Raw genomic sequence first — 16181 nt, forward strand, 5'->3', positions numbered from 1 at the left:
CAACTCTATAAATCTCAATAAGTACTTGTTGCACGCATGGGCGAACGTAGTGTTCAACCGACAGGTTCAATTGAACTCATAGTTTTCAACGCGAAGTAAAAGTTTATATAAAAAAATTCATTGCAATTGCAAAACTAGTAAGAAATGAACCCATAACTTTAAAATAATAATGGGTTCAATGCTAAAAGCCTTGAAAATTGAAAGCATAGTATTTAATTTCTGGATCCGCCTCTACTTATTGGAGAGAACTAGAGATGGAAGTATTGGGATAAAATGACAAAAGTAGCCCCTAATGTTTGGGATAGATTCAAAATGGTCCCTTAAATATACTCTGAGCAACTTTGTCGCCGTCCAAATAAAATTGACAGCAGGTATCCGCAAGTTTTCGGGAACATAAATAGTTTGATCTTGAAGTATATTTAAAGGATCAGCTTCCTCATCTCCCTCTTTATTTCGACAGTACAATATTGATTTACTTCATATTCTGGGAATTCACCTTTTGAATTGACGTTGTCGATTTACTTCATCGTGTACTCAAGATTGCTATTGCTACCTAGAGTTTAACTGTTTTCTTAGCTTCGGTCTTTTTTATCTTCTTGTTATTCCTACTTGTTGCCATTACTTTTTTCCTCCATTCTCCGGCCGAGGGTCTATCAGAAACAACCCCTCTGCCCTTCTAAGGTAGGGGTAAGGTTGTGTACGTCTTACCCTCCTCGGACCCTTCTTGTGTGAAATTACTGGGCTTGTTGTTGTTGTTTGTACTCAAGAGAGACACTCATTTTTCTTAATGGGAAATCTACAATTGTTTATGGAGTTCTATCACCTGTTGTTCGTGCTCCTGTTCAATTCTTCAAAGAAGTCTCTGATGTCTGCTAGAATTAATGAATTATCTTGTTAGCACTTTGGAAGTTTCACTAGTGCCTAACGGAATACTAGAAGTGACAATTTAGGAAATTCATGGATTATTATGTGGTAAGTGAAGAGGAAATGAATAATTTTGGAGGGAAGTGGTGACTAGATCTAATCGAACAGCATTTTCAACGTCAAGGTAATTTTTTCTTATTTTCCAAATTCTTATGTCTCGTTTTTCTTAGGAGTCGTTTTTCAGTCGCAAAGTAGGCCATCGTCTTTTCTTTTCTTTTTTATTTTAAATAAATATTTTGTACTTTTTCTGCACAAACTCAAATATCATATAAACGAAAATAAAATCTTAAAACGCACTATCAAAAGTTGTTGGAGCCTCAAAATTTAGGGCCTCAAGCAAATGCTTTACTTGCCTCTCCTTTTAGGCATCCCTTGAAACAGAAAATTTTCAGGTCATTTTCTCCACTCCACAAAACCTTGCATGGTACACGACACAACTATAGTTAAAAATGAGATAAAGACTTGCCCAAACTAGGATGTCTGAAAGACTGAAAGCGTTAGAAGTAAATAAGTACTCATTTACAGCGGCTGGGTGTAACATACCAAAACAAAACATTCAACAAGATTGTATCCAAAAGAATACCTGGAAAAATTACAACACTTGGGAACTGAAGAACCTTAGCTGACCCCAGAAAACCAGTAAAGGTAATATAGCGCATCTTTACACGGTTGTGAAGATCACAAAATATCCTCAATTTGTTGCCTAACTGCAAAAAATGCCTCTTCTAAAAAGAATATTACAAGGAGATATCAACACACTATGACACACAACAGAAACAATTATTTCATCTATCCTCCACTTGTGCACTTCAGCAACTAACTGCAAGGCAATAGATAAAAATCTAAGGGCAAGAGTAAATAAAAGAAACCAAAAACAGTCCAGATTGTATCCTCTTTGTGAAGTTTGTTTACACCCCTGTGGTAACACCCCATCAAATTAATAGGAACCCATGGGTGGCATGCCAAATGGAGGCATGGGAGGCATTCCCATTCCACCCATTGGAGGTGGTTGGGGTGGAGCGAAACCTCCACCCATACCAGCACCTCCCATACCAGGCATCGGCGGTGCAGGCAAAGCCAGAGGCAGCAGCTGTGCATACATATTCTGCACCAAAAGAATGAACAGGATTAGCAAGGTAACTTTGAGACTGTAATAGCAAAAGAGACTGTCAATATAACACAGGCATGCATGTGATGTGGCACTTATCAAAACATTATTAAAATACTGTGCAACTTTGGTCAACTCCAGGCTAAAAGCAAGGAAAATGTGCAATTAGTTGACATCATAGACAAGTCAATAACTACCTGCTGCTTAATAACGTCCTTTTCTTCACTCTCTTTGGATTTTGCTTCCTTTTGAGCCTCAATCTTATCTTTTATCAGCTCATCTACCTTGCCAGTGTATTCACGGATAAACTGTGCCAGAGAGAGAGAGAGAGACCCAAGTTAAAATGCGGATGCAGATAACAACAGACTACTGATAATTAAAAAAACTGAGGCAGACAGCAAAACTATGATGGGGAATAAACAGAGAACGCAGAAGGTACAAATTAGAGAGCTATGAGAAACATGCAAAGTTTCAGGTACTTCCCCTCAAACATAATGACAAGGTAAAAGAGGAAGAACACAGCACAATAACAGAGGTTAATGAAAAAAATTATCATGTTCTAGTTACTGATCAAAAAAATTATTATCTTCAAAAAAATGCAGAGGCAGATCAAGGGTTTAGGACATAGACTTGTCAAAACAGTGAAATAATATTAATATGTTTACCAGAGGAAAGGACACAACAAATGCAGATACAGCTCTCCCTAAAAGTAGATAAGCAAACATGCAAATGCACGACCGAACAAACAGACAGATCTGGGGAAGGTTTCAGAGAGCACCTGTAATAGATATGGGAACGCGAAGTCAATCATATTATTCATCCATGCTAGCTCAAGGGCAACATCTGGGCGAATCAAATCATAACAAACAAATAGGCATGATGCAAAGCATTCTTTCTTTCCCTGCAAAAGCACAAAAAAGCATAAATACGATGAGCATTAACCAATGCACAATTATTACAATCCAAGTTGCCCTACTCCTGGAGTAGCAATATCATTTCCAAGAAAAATACGATACATTCTCCCTTAATTTTCCTAAATGATAATTCATAAATACGAGAACTCTGCTATGTGATCCTCAGAAAGCATAAATACATAGAGGAGGGTTGCAGTAAGTCTACAGCAAATGTGAATAAAGTCTAGTTGGATCCATATAGCCGATCCCAACTAGTTTGGTATTAAGCATAATTGATTGAGTGATTACAAGCTAGACTCATTAACCAACCACGTTACCTATATATTAGCAATAAAATTTCCAAATAACAAATGATCAAGAACTCCATGGGTACCAGATATTTATCCCACAATCACATCAAACCTTATGCGAGAATTCATGGTTTATAAACAGTTACTACAAACTGATGTGTTATTACATGCCAGAATCATCTGGCACCAATGCAAGATTTTTTTTGTTTCATTCTCTGTGGATTCTTTTCATCTCTTCCCTCATGTTTCTCAAATAGTCGCGAAAGCTTAGCCAGTGTTGACACACTTATATTAGTTCTTGAAATTGCCAAAAGTCTTTTTAGTTTTTTAAAGATAATATATATGTATATGTATATATATACACACACACACACACATATGTATATATGCAATTTTGAGAATATGTATGAGATGGAGAGAACCAGTAGAGTCAGATAACCTCTACTTTTTATCAGAAGACATTCTTGATTATCAAAATCGGGTCCAAATAGAGCTAAACAGATACCAAGGATTCATGTGACTGAGTCCAACTATTTTGGGATTGAGGAGTAGTTGGTAGTGGTTGGGGGCAGAGGTGGAGGATATGCATGGGTGAATCTTGAAATCCTAACTGGTACCTGTTCAATGAAGTAAGCAAGCAACTCCTCAGCAAGTTCACGATCCCCAGATTGCGAGGCTGTTTCCATTGCGTCTTTGTAAAGATTATCTTTCTTCGACAGAGCAATGGATTGCTTCCAGCGACCAGCCTTTTTATATATAGAAGCAGCGACACGCCTCATCTCAAGAAGTTCATGTTTCTCTATCTGCTCAAGTGGAACACAAAAATGGAACTATTATCAGGCATATGCTAATTACGGAGAAAGACAATTTAGTACAACCAGCCATCACCTTCTGTGCAAGCCCAATCTGATCAAAGTTATCATGCAATTCAATTGATTCACGTAGTCTGTCGTAATCTTCTTCCTCAACATATATCTCGTTAAGGGCCTCATTCACAGCAGAAACATTGTTGCTTTGTACGGCAATCATATACGGCTTCACTAGGCGAAGGTGACCCGCCTGGTATCAATCACACGAAAAAGAAAAGAAAGGGTTAATAAGAATCTATACTAAAGAGTGTAATCCAAACAATCCTAGTAAGTAAAGGGTTTCAATGATAAGTCAGACCTTTCTCATTATATCCACTACACGTGTATGGTCCACCCTAAGTGCTAGAACATTTAAAAGATCATTGATGAGATCGGGATGCTCTTGTAAATAGAAGTGGACGGCCTTGTAATAAAGCTCCACATTAGCAACTTTCACAACAATATCTTTGAACTGCATATGATCCCAAGCATCTGGGGAATGATTCATAACAGTTGTGGCAGCGTTATCAAATTCATCATATTGCATATACAAATATGTGAGTTCCTTCCAGTGTTGCTGCTCATCACAGGCACGAATAAGCTTAGGAATGTTAAGACGGGTGGAGAATAATTTAATGTGTTCCATGAGCTTCTCATGACGGTATCTGGCGTAAAGGACACCAAGTTCTGTGAAGATACCCATATGGGCACGCTCCAAACCGAGCCCACTCTCCATAAGAGAGATTAATTCATTGAAACATCCTCTGTTTTGGTAGTATTCACTCACTTCCTCCAAATCATCTACCTGCAAAATCAAAAAAACAGACACCGCCTATCACCGGTAATCCAGAAGATCTCCTTCACAATTTAAATGAGCAAGTTCAACAGAAATACTGACAAGCACAATAAAAGAGAAATGAAAAAGGTACCTGAACTATAATGTTAAGCCCACAAATTTGAGCTAAGCGGAACTCCTCAGCATCAACACAAGCGAAACAGACTTCTTTCCAAGTCTTTGCACTGTTTGCTTTACGTGCTGCATCAACAGCACCTTGGAATTGATTCAACTTTAGAAGGGTGCTTGCCAACTTAGCCCAGTTTGAAATAAAAGCAAATATGATCTTTGCAGCCTCATATAAGGCTCCGTCATACAAGCGATCACCAACATTTGGTAGGTTAGCAACATTTGGCATCAGAATAAATTCTTCAATCTCACCCAATCGATCAATCTTAGCATAAGCATAAATGAGTTCACTATCAACCTTGGGCTCCTTAGTCTTTTGCCTAACCATCAGCAGATACTTCACTAAGTCATGATAAACATCTGCGCCCTCTGCAGCATGAATGACATCCAAGAAATGGGTGACATCATCTGCACGAATAAATGATTCAATAGCATCACTCACTAATCCCTCTCTGAGTTGAGCTTTAGCCACCTGGCTCCAAACAGCATCTTCTTCAACTCGGAACGCAAACTCCACTGCTCGATTTATATCGCGGATGTTGTCAAGCAGAACATTGACCGCTTGAACATTCAAGTTGAACTTCTTGAAGATTGCAAAAGCTTCTTCATAGAGTTGGGCTTCAACAGCAACCTCCCCGACCGCAGGACCATCAAAATTATCAAGCCTATTGATATAGTCCATAACTCTAGATGGATCAGCTTTAATGGCTGTCAAGATAAGCAAATTCTGCAGATTAAAGTTCCCACTAAATGCCGAGTTTTGGAGCACAATCTTTTCAAGAAGCTCAATCAGTTCATGGGGAAGATCGGCAGTCATGAAAGCTTTAACAGCTGCAGATACTTGTTCTGGACTCTTGCTTTCAGGCAGAGCAGTGGACACAACTTGATCTATAAGCTGCCTTCTAAACTCGTTCTCAGGTGTAAGAACTTTCTCCCAAAGATCACCATCCATCCTCTCAACAACATACCTAAAAACATTATAATAATATGGTTTGTTCATCTTCAAAAATCTGATAAACCAACAGTTGGAGACTAACAAAAACAAACCTGGCTTGCAGTTTGAACAGAGAGTTCTTATTTGTTACATTAATAAGTTCTTCATCACATTGCCCTCTCCTATAGGCAACAACAGCAAGGGTCGGATCGCGCTTCTCACAATATTTACCCACAACACGTGAGTCATAATATGGGTTGGTCGTGAGGAAATGCTCCGGGTTGTTATTGCTATCTATGATGATCTTACCAAGAGCATTGTGTACATGGACATCTTGGCTTCCTTCACTGACAAGATGCTCCAAAAACTGTGTAAGCAGTCGGAGCCGGTTCCTGACAACCAACAGGATAAGCTTAATACAAAGATTTAACATGACAATCCAAAAATTGTTGTGACAGGGATAAACATAAACCTTTTTTCACATTCAGCCACAAGGGGCTCAACAGGAAGCAGAGAACGAACAGAAAGGATCAAGCCTTTAATAAAATCTTCAGGACACTCATCATCTAGAAGCTGTCCCACAACTAAAGGAGCATTTCCTGGATTGACCTGTTCCATAGAGGATGAAGCTTGTAATTCACATATTAGGAAACACTTCAATTAAGCAAGCACTACACAGAAGTCATACAAACCTTTTGAACATAACCCTCAATATATCGTAGCATATTGTTAGTGTACAGGTAGTGTGTGAGATCAGGAACAAAACCAAAACGGTCGCAAACATTAATCAGAGGTCGGGCATCAGGAAGTTTGGCTTCCATCAAGAAGTTCTTTGTCTTTTCGGGGTCATAGAAGTTAGATTCTCTAGTCACGCGCTCAACCTCCTTGATTTGTCCAGTCCTGGCAGCTGCCTCGATATACTTAAAGTGGATATCAGGATCCTCACTGCACAAGGCCCAAAAAAATCATTTATTGACTAACACTTAAAAATAGCCCATCCAAAATGTCCCGTCACATCAGTACACACCTGGAACTAAGATATGATCCCAAGAAGAAGTATAACCCATCATAAGACTTGAATTGCTCAAAAAGCTTAATGCAGGCATCAATACCCAACTGCTCACAATACTCTTTAGCAACCTGATATAAACGCAAGCATAATCAGGTATGCTGTTACGAGTACGTCACAATTCCCAAAGAACGATAATGCATCATTGGTGCATATTTCTAACAGACTTCACAAATAATATATGATAACACCATATGAATACCTGAACTATTATTTGAAGGTTGCCTTTGATATTGATCACCAGAAGGTCCTTCATGCACTCAAGCGCCCATTCTTGTGAGAGAGTCCCAAAGAACTCAACCAGAGCCTGAAACAAACAACATAGCTAAATAAACACCCAACAACCATCAAGATGGAGTCAATACGATCACTGGAGCATACCAACCTGAGGCTCAATAGCATGTGTATTAACAATAACACGCTTGATATCAGGTAGTTCAGAGTAGTGCTGCAGAAACATACAAAATCAGCCAACTTGCTAGCCATATCTTAGGGGAAGTTAAAAGTCAAAAATGTTGAAAACCAGTCAACCTGCAATGCCCGAATGTAAAGACCAGCTTTTTCACAAAGTTGACCGATTCGTGGTCGATCATAATGACTGAACATTCCATTGGCTAATATAGCATCAGCCACATTTGGGAAAGTCACAAGATTGATTTCCAAGACCTGTACAGAAGAACATTACAGCCCGAGCGAAATGTATGAGCAGAAAGATGTCTCTTAATGAGAAGCGAGAGAAACCTTAGTCTGCAGAAAACTGTGCTCTGGAAGGTCAGGTTTCAGAACATCCAATAAAAATGCTGTTGCCTCACGGATCAGGTTCCTCTGATGTCAGAAAAGAAAGAGAGAATCATCATCAGGTGGAATATTACACCTCATAAAAATTGTAAAAGGGTTCTAGACAGCAATCAGTGCATTAAACATCATTAAATAGTAAATTAACCTGAAGAAATAGGTCAGTAATTGTATTGTAATCAACAGGACACCCTCCCTCCATTTGGGACATCATGAGCGCAAAATTAACAGCACCCTGCGCATAAAGATGCAATGTTTCCAATGTAAGAACAATATTTCATAAGTGATCCAATTGAATAAGAGATACACCCTCAAAGAATAAAACGCATGCAAAATTTTGCACCATGTCAAAGACTGAATTTGACATTAATACGATGACTTAATCCCGTTAAATTGACCGCATGAAGCCTGTGGAGATAGACGGCCTGATAAACATATGACTTGTAAAACCATTCCCAGCATACCTGAGGATCAGATCGAAGAATTGTTTGAAGAAGGAACAAATAGTCAGGCGTATATCCAACCTGTATAAAGAAAAAACAATGAGTTATCGAATCTCTGAATGTTCTTATATAAGAAGGATATGACGCAGTCTAAAACTGGATTAAAGCTCAGACAAATAAAAAATAGTCAGTAATGACCACAGCAAAAGATGTATCACTAACCTGCTTCGAGTATATCAGAATCTTGTCAAACTCCCTGCGCTCAGCGAAAGCAGCAACAACTTTTGGTGTTGCTCTTGCTTTGATGTATATCTTCAAGGCAAGGTCATTATCAACAGTCTACAACAAAACAGCTTACTGTGGTCAGTACCTTAAAGAACGGACTACTTGCAGAAAAAGAAACCAACTAAAAGTAGTAAACAACAGAAAAAATGAATCAATCAATGCCAAGTCCTGTAATTAACCTTCACAAGGTCGCCAAGTTCCTCACTACACTCTAGCTTATCCTCAGCCAACCAGTTCTCCAAGAGGTTCTTCTTATTCTGATTGACAACAAGTCGTGAAAGTTCCAAAGACTCGAAAGCATTGAGCTTCCCTCTTGTCAAAAGTGTACCAAAGTACTGCAACAGAGGAGGTGTTTGCCCTGCTTGAACGGGCACACTCTGCAAATAAGATAACATAACACATTACTTTTCACAAGATAAGCAACTAAGACACATATTAAATTGATTTTGGGACTCTCGGCGACCTTGAAGAGCAGTATATCTGATAGGGAACAACATGGACTTGGTAACACAGCCAATACCTGAAATTTAGCTACAGTATCTGGTGTACGGAGTATGCCTTGTGGGGATTCTGCAGCAAGCTCAGCAGCCTCTTTGTACTTGGTTTGAGCAAACAACTCTTGGAAGCGCTGGACAACCTGATGCAATACAAAATTAATAAGATATGAGATCATTGTAAATAGCAGACATCAACAAACTCTCAACATGTTGAATCCATCAGAACCACTGCTTTTAATAAATTTACCAACTGCTAAACACACCAATCAAAGTAAGAGAGTTCAGGTAATGTAAAGTCATTAGCCTTGTCAAATATTGTTCTAGAAGATGATATCAATACAACCAATTAACTAAGTCCACATTTGATCTAGAAAAAGGAGATGCATGTTGAAGAGCAAAAACCATGATTTGTAGCACATACTAGTTAGAAGTATGAAAAGTTTTCAGAGGCAAGAGATACCATCATTTGACACTCCAATCTCCATCCAATCAAGAAATCAATTCAAAAGATAGTGATTTTAACTTACCAAATTCTCAGCACCAGGAAGATTTCCTTTTTTGGCAAGATTGACAGCAAGCTCAAGATTATTCAACTGCAACAAAATTTTATGTCTTTCATGGTCATAGATTAACAAAATTTACGGTACTGGAAATGCATCTACAGAAATATACATGACACCAGAAAGATACGAAAGCATACGTACTTGGCCACTGACAAAAGGAACAATTGTTGCTTCATTTACTGTGGCTAGCAAAACTTGGCCTCGTCTGTTGATGGCATAGAAACCACCAATAGATGAAGCTTCTGAAGTCAGAAAAATAGGATCTGGGCTGATCCTATTTCTGTACACTGCAGTAGCTGTTTCCAAATCATAGACAAACAGAAGCCCAAGCTTTGTGATGACATAAATTAAACCATACTTATGAGATATCTGCAGAGGTAACAGAGGAACTGTGTTACAAGAAGCTGAATTCTTTTAGTATAATAAGAAAAGACAGCACAGATAACAGACAGGGAGAAAACAAACCTGCATGGCAACTGGGAAATCATCAGCAAAATCTGGAGGAAAGAAAAGATCTGCCTGTTTCTTTGAAAAAGAGGGTTTCCCTGCAAATTTTCAACTCATTAGAAAAACGATCAGAGTCATAACAGACTTGTTCTCTGCAGAAAGTCAGTTAAACAATGTTCAACTTAAACTAATCATGAAAAGAGAAAAGGAAAAAAAAAAGGGAGGTACTCACCTGGCTGCGCGCCTAGCTCAATGACATGCAACTTTGATGTAACCTGTCCAGCATTTGAGGTCTTCGAGGCAAAAGAAATTAGTATGGAATCCTTATCATTTCCAGGTACCTGATTAAAGCATACAACACTCAGAGCAGGAAAATGTGGAAGCAAGGCCACCAGACAAATTGGGAATGGGGAAATTGTTTGGAGGAGCTTTTCTTACTCTTAATGAAGCAAATGATGCAGCATGAGCCTCAAGAGCTTGACTGCGTTGTTGATCCACCGAAAACAATTGCATATTCCCTTTGACCAGTTGGGGCCTCTAACAGTACCAATCAAAATGGAAAGCCAAATGATAATCGTAAATCTTCACTGAATATTAAAATCATGAGAAATCACCAGAACCAGAACAAATATCATGATTAAACATATCTATAGCAGAGTTCAAACAGCCACATATTATTGAGCTTAAAGTTCTTTTGGTCCATTATTGGTAGTGGAAATAACCTTGTTAATACCCAAATCCCTGCCCTATTGTCAAAAGAATTTTCAAAACTAAAGATGGTCATTTTGACTTGCTGCAGCTGGAAGCATCCAACAGTCCAGCAGTAAACACTTGCATTGCCCCCACCCCCCAAAAAAAGAGATGAAGAAAACTCTTGCAGCATGATAGTTGAATGTGGCCAAATTGGCCATTATGTATGTTACAACAAATGGAGGGGCGATGATGCAACGCACACATGTAAGAATCACATGAATTACAAAAGGTAAGAAGCCATTCAACCCTATATGACTTTTCCCAGTTTCCCCCTTTCCTAACGACATCAATGACAGTGTTGGTGGGAGAAGCAAAATCTGGTACCCCAAGTATACATCAAAAATAAGATTTCCATTAGCAACATAGCATAACAACAGTACACACCTCAGGTGAACCAGGGGCAATACCAATCAAAACCAACCATTTCTCTGAAGGATCACATCGATAGTTGATAATTTGGTTGTTAGCTAGATTGGCTGTTCTATCAAACATCTTCACAGGCTCAGAATCACCTGTACAAAGAGAATTAGGGATTCTTAAGGGCAGACAGTCGACCATTAAAAAATTGTGAAAACAGTAATAAGTGGAAAAACAGAGCTTCTCCAGGCAAACAGGAGGAAGAAAAGCCAACAATGTTAAGAGTGTAGACGCAAGAGCAAAAAGAAAACCTTACCTTCAATTGGCCAATGGTACACAGAGGATTGTGTGACAAGACCTAACATCTTTGGCGTAATCCACTTCCAGAAAACAACCTGAACATACAACAAATTGAAAGTTATATGAAATAATGCACATTAAAGGTTCAGATGTCGAGAACTGCTGCAGCTAAAAGAATCTAGTAAGCAAATCAAATAAAAGAGCTATTACCTGCTCGGGCATCTGATGTGATTTAATTTTCTGCTTTGCCTCAATATTAAAAATTTGCAAGTGATCTTGAGTAGTTCCTGGGACTTGAGCTTCAAGAGAAAGAGGATAGACGATTGCTTCGTCAGCAAACATAAAAGGACAGAAAAAAAATCAGCAGTGGCAGAGCAGTCCTTTCACCATTTCCCTAAAAAGTGAAGAACGATGACTTGCGCATACTACTTCTGTCACTCTCATTTGCCAAGGTGATATCCACCTCAAATCCTCCTTAAGAAGGAAATCACTAACACAACAAAGTCAAATCCTAATCAACTTTAACGTATCCTTTTTTTTATTCTTTAGATAAGTATCTCAATGTGTCCCTTATTCATTAATTTGATAACCAAAAGTACATTTGCTGTCATTCCTGTCGTCTTTTGCCTAGTTGCAAGTTCTTTTGCATATCAAGATGATGAATAAGAAGGGGAAGGAAAGCTTTTTCACTAGAAAGTCTGAATAAGCCAACAAACCTAATAAGTCAACAACAACACAACAACAACGACCCAGTATAATCCCACAAGTGGGGTCTGGGGAGGGTAATATGTACGCAGACCTTACCCCTACCCCGAAGGGTAGAGAGGCTGTTTCCAGGAGACCCTCGGCTCAAATAAGTCAGCAAATAATAAATAGCACTAGCATGTCTGAAATTGTCACTGCAACTTTATACGAAACAATAACTTGAGCTAATAATACAACCATTAAAAATTCTTAGTAAATATCAAATACCTTTTAGAGCCAAAATTCTGGAATTCGGATTCATAAGAGCAGAGTCTGCCGTAATTGGACGCCTCAATGGCTGCATAGGCATGTTCATATCAATAATCACCACACTATTTTGTGGTGCAGTCTCCCGAACACATATATACTTATCTGATTCCATTGTAACATTGGTGAACGTGATGAACTGCGGATTAACCCCTATACTTTGCAACTGCAACACCGACAGACACAAGAAAAATTCAATCCATATTTAAATCTGGGAATGAACTAATATCATAGTTCTAAGCCACACTTCACGCGTTAAATTGCCCAAAAAAACTAATTAGAACACAAAACTCGATGCAGATTTTATCTTTGAATAAAAAACAAAGGTTCTCAATGACTAGCTCGCAGTCTGGCAACGAACTATCACAGTTCTAAGCCACATCTCACAAGTAATAAGAAGCCAAAGCACTAATAAGAATACGAAATCCAGTCCAGCTATATAATTCATAAAGAAACTTAAAATATCAGTCCAAAATGATATCCCTACGTGGGTCACAGATCTGGTAGTGTACTGATATCAAAGTTCGAAGCCGCATTTCAGATGTGCCAAGTTGTCAAAAACACTACTAAGAATACGATGAGATTTTAAGTTCATATAGAAACTTAAGTTCTTTGTTTTGGATGGCAGTGGTGGCGATGCTAGCTTGCACGCACCAAAAGTACTTCACCGATATCGGGTTATTCTGCCACCAAAAGCTAGGCAGATGGGAAGAAATCGGCCTAGTGGTTTTTTGCCTCCGCTGAGTTTTGAATGTAAGAGCATGTTTGACCAAGCTTATAGTAGGCCAAAAGTACTTTTTTTGTCAGAAAACACCATAAAATCCCTCATTAATTTAACCTTTTCCTTTTTGTTTCTATCATCCCTTTCTTCTCTTTTTTATTTCAATCGTATTTCTTTTTCCTTCTCCTATTCCTCTTTGGAACAGTCTCTCTATTATAAATAAATCTTTCTTTTATATTTAGATAGTGAATTATGGAGTAAAATTTTAATGTATACTGAATTAATGATGTATTTGATATATTTAATTCATCATTTAAACAGTAAGTAATAATACCAGATACCCAATATTATTATTTTGGATAAATATATTGTTTAAAATCTTTAATATATACTTTACTTTATATTTTAACTGAATAAAAATAAAAACTCATTAAATTATTTTATAATAAATATGTTTTACATAATATTGATTGTACAGTAAGCTTTTACTGTCCTGTTTCTGTAATTTGATGCTAAAAAGTACTTATTGAAAAGATTGGCCAAACACAATTTGCTTATCAAATATTGCAAAAGGCACCTCTCAAATGAATTGGCCAAACACAACTTGTTTTTCTCCAAAGATAATTTTTCGAAAATCACGTTTGAACAAAAGTACTTTTCAAAATTAGCAGTTTTTAGCAGCTTGGCTAAACGGGCTCTAAGACACTCATGGTTTTCCTCCCACTACATTCACCGCTAGGGCTTGGGTGCACAGAAACTTAAGTTCTTAATGCAAAATAACATCATAACCTATAGCCAGTAATGAAATAATATCACAATTCAAAGACACATTTCACATACTAAGCAGCCAGCCAGAATAACAAATAAGAATATGAAATCCAATCCAGATTTAAAATTCACATAGAAACTGTAGTTCTCAATTCCCGATAATATCATAACCTAATTCACAGATCAGGGAATAAACTAAAATCACAGTTCTAAGCCACATTTCGTACGTGCTATGTTTCCAGAAACACTAACAAGAAAACAAAATTCCAGACATTAAATTCAAATAGAACTTAAGTTCTCAAATCAAGAGAATATTGTAACCTAGGCGCAGATCTGGTAATGAACTAAGCCACATTTCTCATGTGCTAAGTTGCCAGAAACACTAACAAGAATACGAAATTTCGGTCATATATTTGATTTCGCATATACTCTTGCTCTCCAGATTCAAAATAATACCATAACCTAGGTTGCAGATCTGTAATGAAGTAGTTTCCCACAACATTTCACACATACTATGTTCACAGAAAAAGTTACATGAATACGAAATTCAGTCCAGATTTAACAATAATGTAGAAACTTAAGTTCTCAGTCCAAAAGACATAATACCCTGGTTCACACATCTGGTAATGACTTATCACAGTTCTAAGCCACATTTCACACATGATATATTGCATAAAACACTAATAAAGATATGAAATTCTAGCCAGATTTTAAATTCACATAAAAACTTAAGTTCTCAATCCAAAATGATATCCTGTATCTGAGCAGTCTTTTACCCTTTTGTAAATTTTTGTCTGCATCTTCTTGATGCCTTTAATGAAAACACTGTTACTTCATCCAAAAAAAATGATATCCTAACATAGGTCACAGATCTAGTAATGAAGTAATATCACAATTCACACATGCTAAGCTACCAAATCACTAATACGAATACGAAATCAATCCAGATTTTAAATTCACATAGACATAACTGAGGTCACGGATCTTATAATGAACCAATCACAGTTCTAAGCCACATTTCAGACGTATTAAAATACCTAATTCAATCTAGATTTAAAATTCAAATATAAACTAAAGTTATCGATCCAAAATAATATCATGACCAAGTCCTCAGATCTCGTAACAAAATAATCACAGTTCTAAGCTACATTTAGCTTGTGCCAAGTTGCCAGAAATACTAATAAGAATACTAAATTCAATCTGGATTTTAAATTCATTATAGAAACATAAAGTTCTCAATCCAAAATAATATCATAACCTAGGATTCAGATCTGGCAATGAACTAATATCAAAGTTCTGAGCTACATTTCTAACGTATTAAAATACAAATTTAAATCCAGATTCTAGTATCAGATAGAAACTAAAGTTCAAATATTTAAGACAATATCATAGCCTAGGGTTTCAGATCTTCAATCAAACTCAAATCACAGTACTAAGCAACAATTCACACGTGAAACACTAGTAAGAGTAGGAAAATCAATCAATTTTAAACTGTCAATATGAAATTGCAATAAATCGTTGGGGAAAAAAAAGTTAAACATGAATAATAGTCTACCGTTAGGGCTTCTTTCATAGTGATCGGAGCATTAGCGGCCGCCATGACGGCGAGATCTGTAGGGATAGCGAACGGAAGATCTCCGATGAAGAAGAAACCCTCGGAATCCTCCGAGAGGAAAGAGATCTAGAGAGAGAAAGGGGTTCTTTTGAAGAGAGAGAAGGAGTGGGGAAGTGATAATATAGGACGATGGTGAAAATGGAGTTTTGGTTTTGGAAAAAAATAATGAATTGGTTAAGAGTGTGCGTCCGTGTCAAAAAAGAAAATATGGAGATTAAAGTTAATTTTTTTTTAAAAAAGATTAAAGTTAATGAAATGGGATAATGGGATCTGAGAGAACGAATTAAAGGAAAATACTTACTACTACTTAAACTTAAATTTATCAAACTAAGGCAAATTTTGAAGGATTTATTTTATATCAATGAGTAAATATTTTTTATACATAGTGCAGTTGACATGTCGTATTAGATTATTCATACTATTATTTTTTATGTTACTAATTTTATTTTTTTATAAATAGTTAGTTATCCTTCACTATTATGAATAGTTACTAAAATTTATGGCTTAGTTATTAAAATAAGATTCAAAAGTTTTTTAATCTTTCTTAAACTTTATGTTCAGTCAAACAATATCAT

General features: G+C 37.1%; 1 protein-coding gene across 1 annotated transcript; it reads right to left on the reverse strand.

Moving 5' to 3' along the window:
• Positions 1 to 1401: 1401 nt before the first annotated feature.
• Positions 1402 to 15777, reverse strand: LOC107815033 (clathrin heavy chain 1). Its single transcript, XM_075225718.1, has 30 exons — positions 15547 to 15777; positions 12464 to 12668; positions 11702 to 11790; positions 11508 to 11586; positions 11219 to 11346; positions 10520 to 10618; positions 10314 to 10422; positions 10100 to 10179; positions 9776 to 10003; positions 9599 to 9664; positions 9095 to 9211; positions 8754 to 8951; positions 8512 to 8628; positions 8311 to 8370; positions 7995 to 8081; positions 7793 to 7876; positions 7583 to 7717; positions 7437 to 7499; positions 7254 to 7358; positions 7010 to 7122; positions 6675 to 6927; positions 6455 to 6591; positions 6096 to 6374; positions 5014 to 6016; positions 4404 to 4889; positions 4125 to 4295; positions 3854 to 4039; positions 2811 to 2933; positions 2230 to 2340; positions 1402 to 2029 (listed from the first exon to the last, which is right to left on the reverse strand). The coding sequence occupies exons 1-30, from the start codon at positions 15589 to 15591 to the stop codon at positions 1862 to 1864; spliced, it is 5124 nt and encodes a 1707-aa protein (XP_075081819.1). The 5' UTR covers positions 15592 to 15777; the 3' UTR covers positions 1402 to 1861.
• Positions 15778 to 16181: the final 404 nt, after the last annotated feature.

This window comes from Nicotiana tabacum, chromosome 11 (assembly GCF_000715075.1).
Source record: "Nicotiana tabacum cultivar K326 chromosome 11, ASM71507v2, whole genome shotgun sequence".
Taxonomy (NCBI): domain Eukaryota; kingdom Viridiplantae; phylum Streptophyta; class Magnoliopsida; order Solanales; family Solanaceae; genus Nicotiana; species Nicotiana tabacum.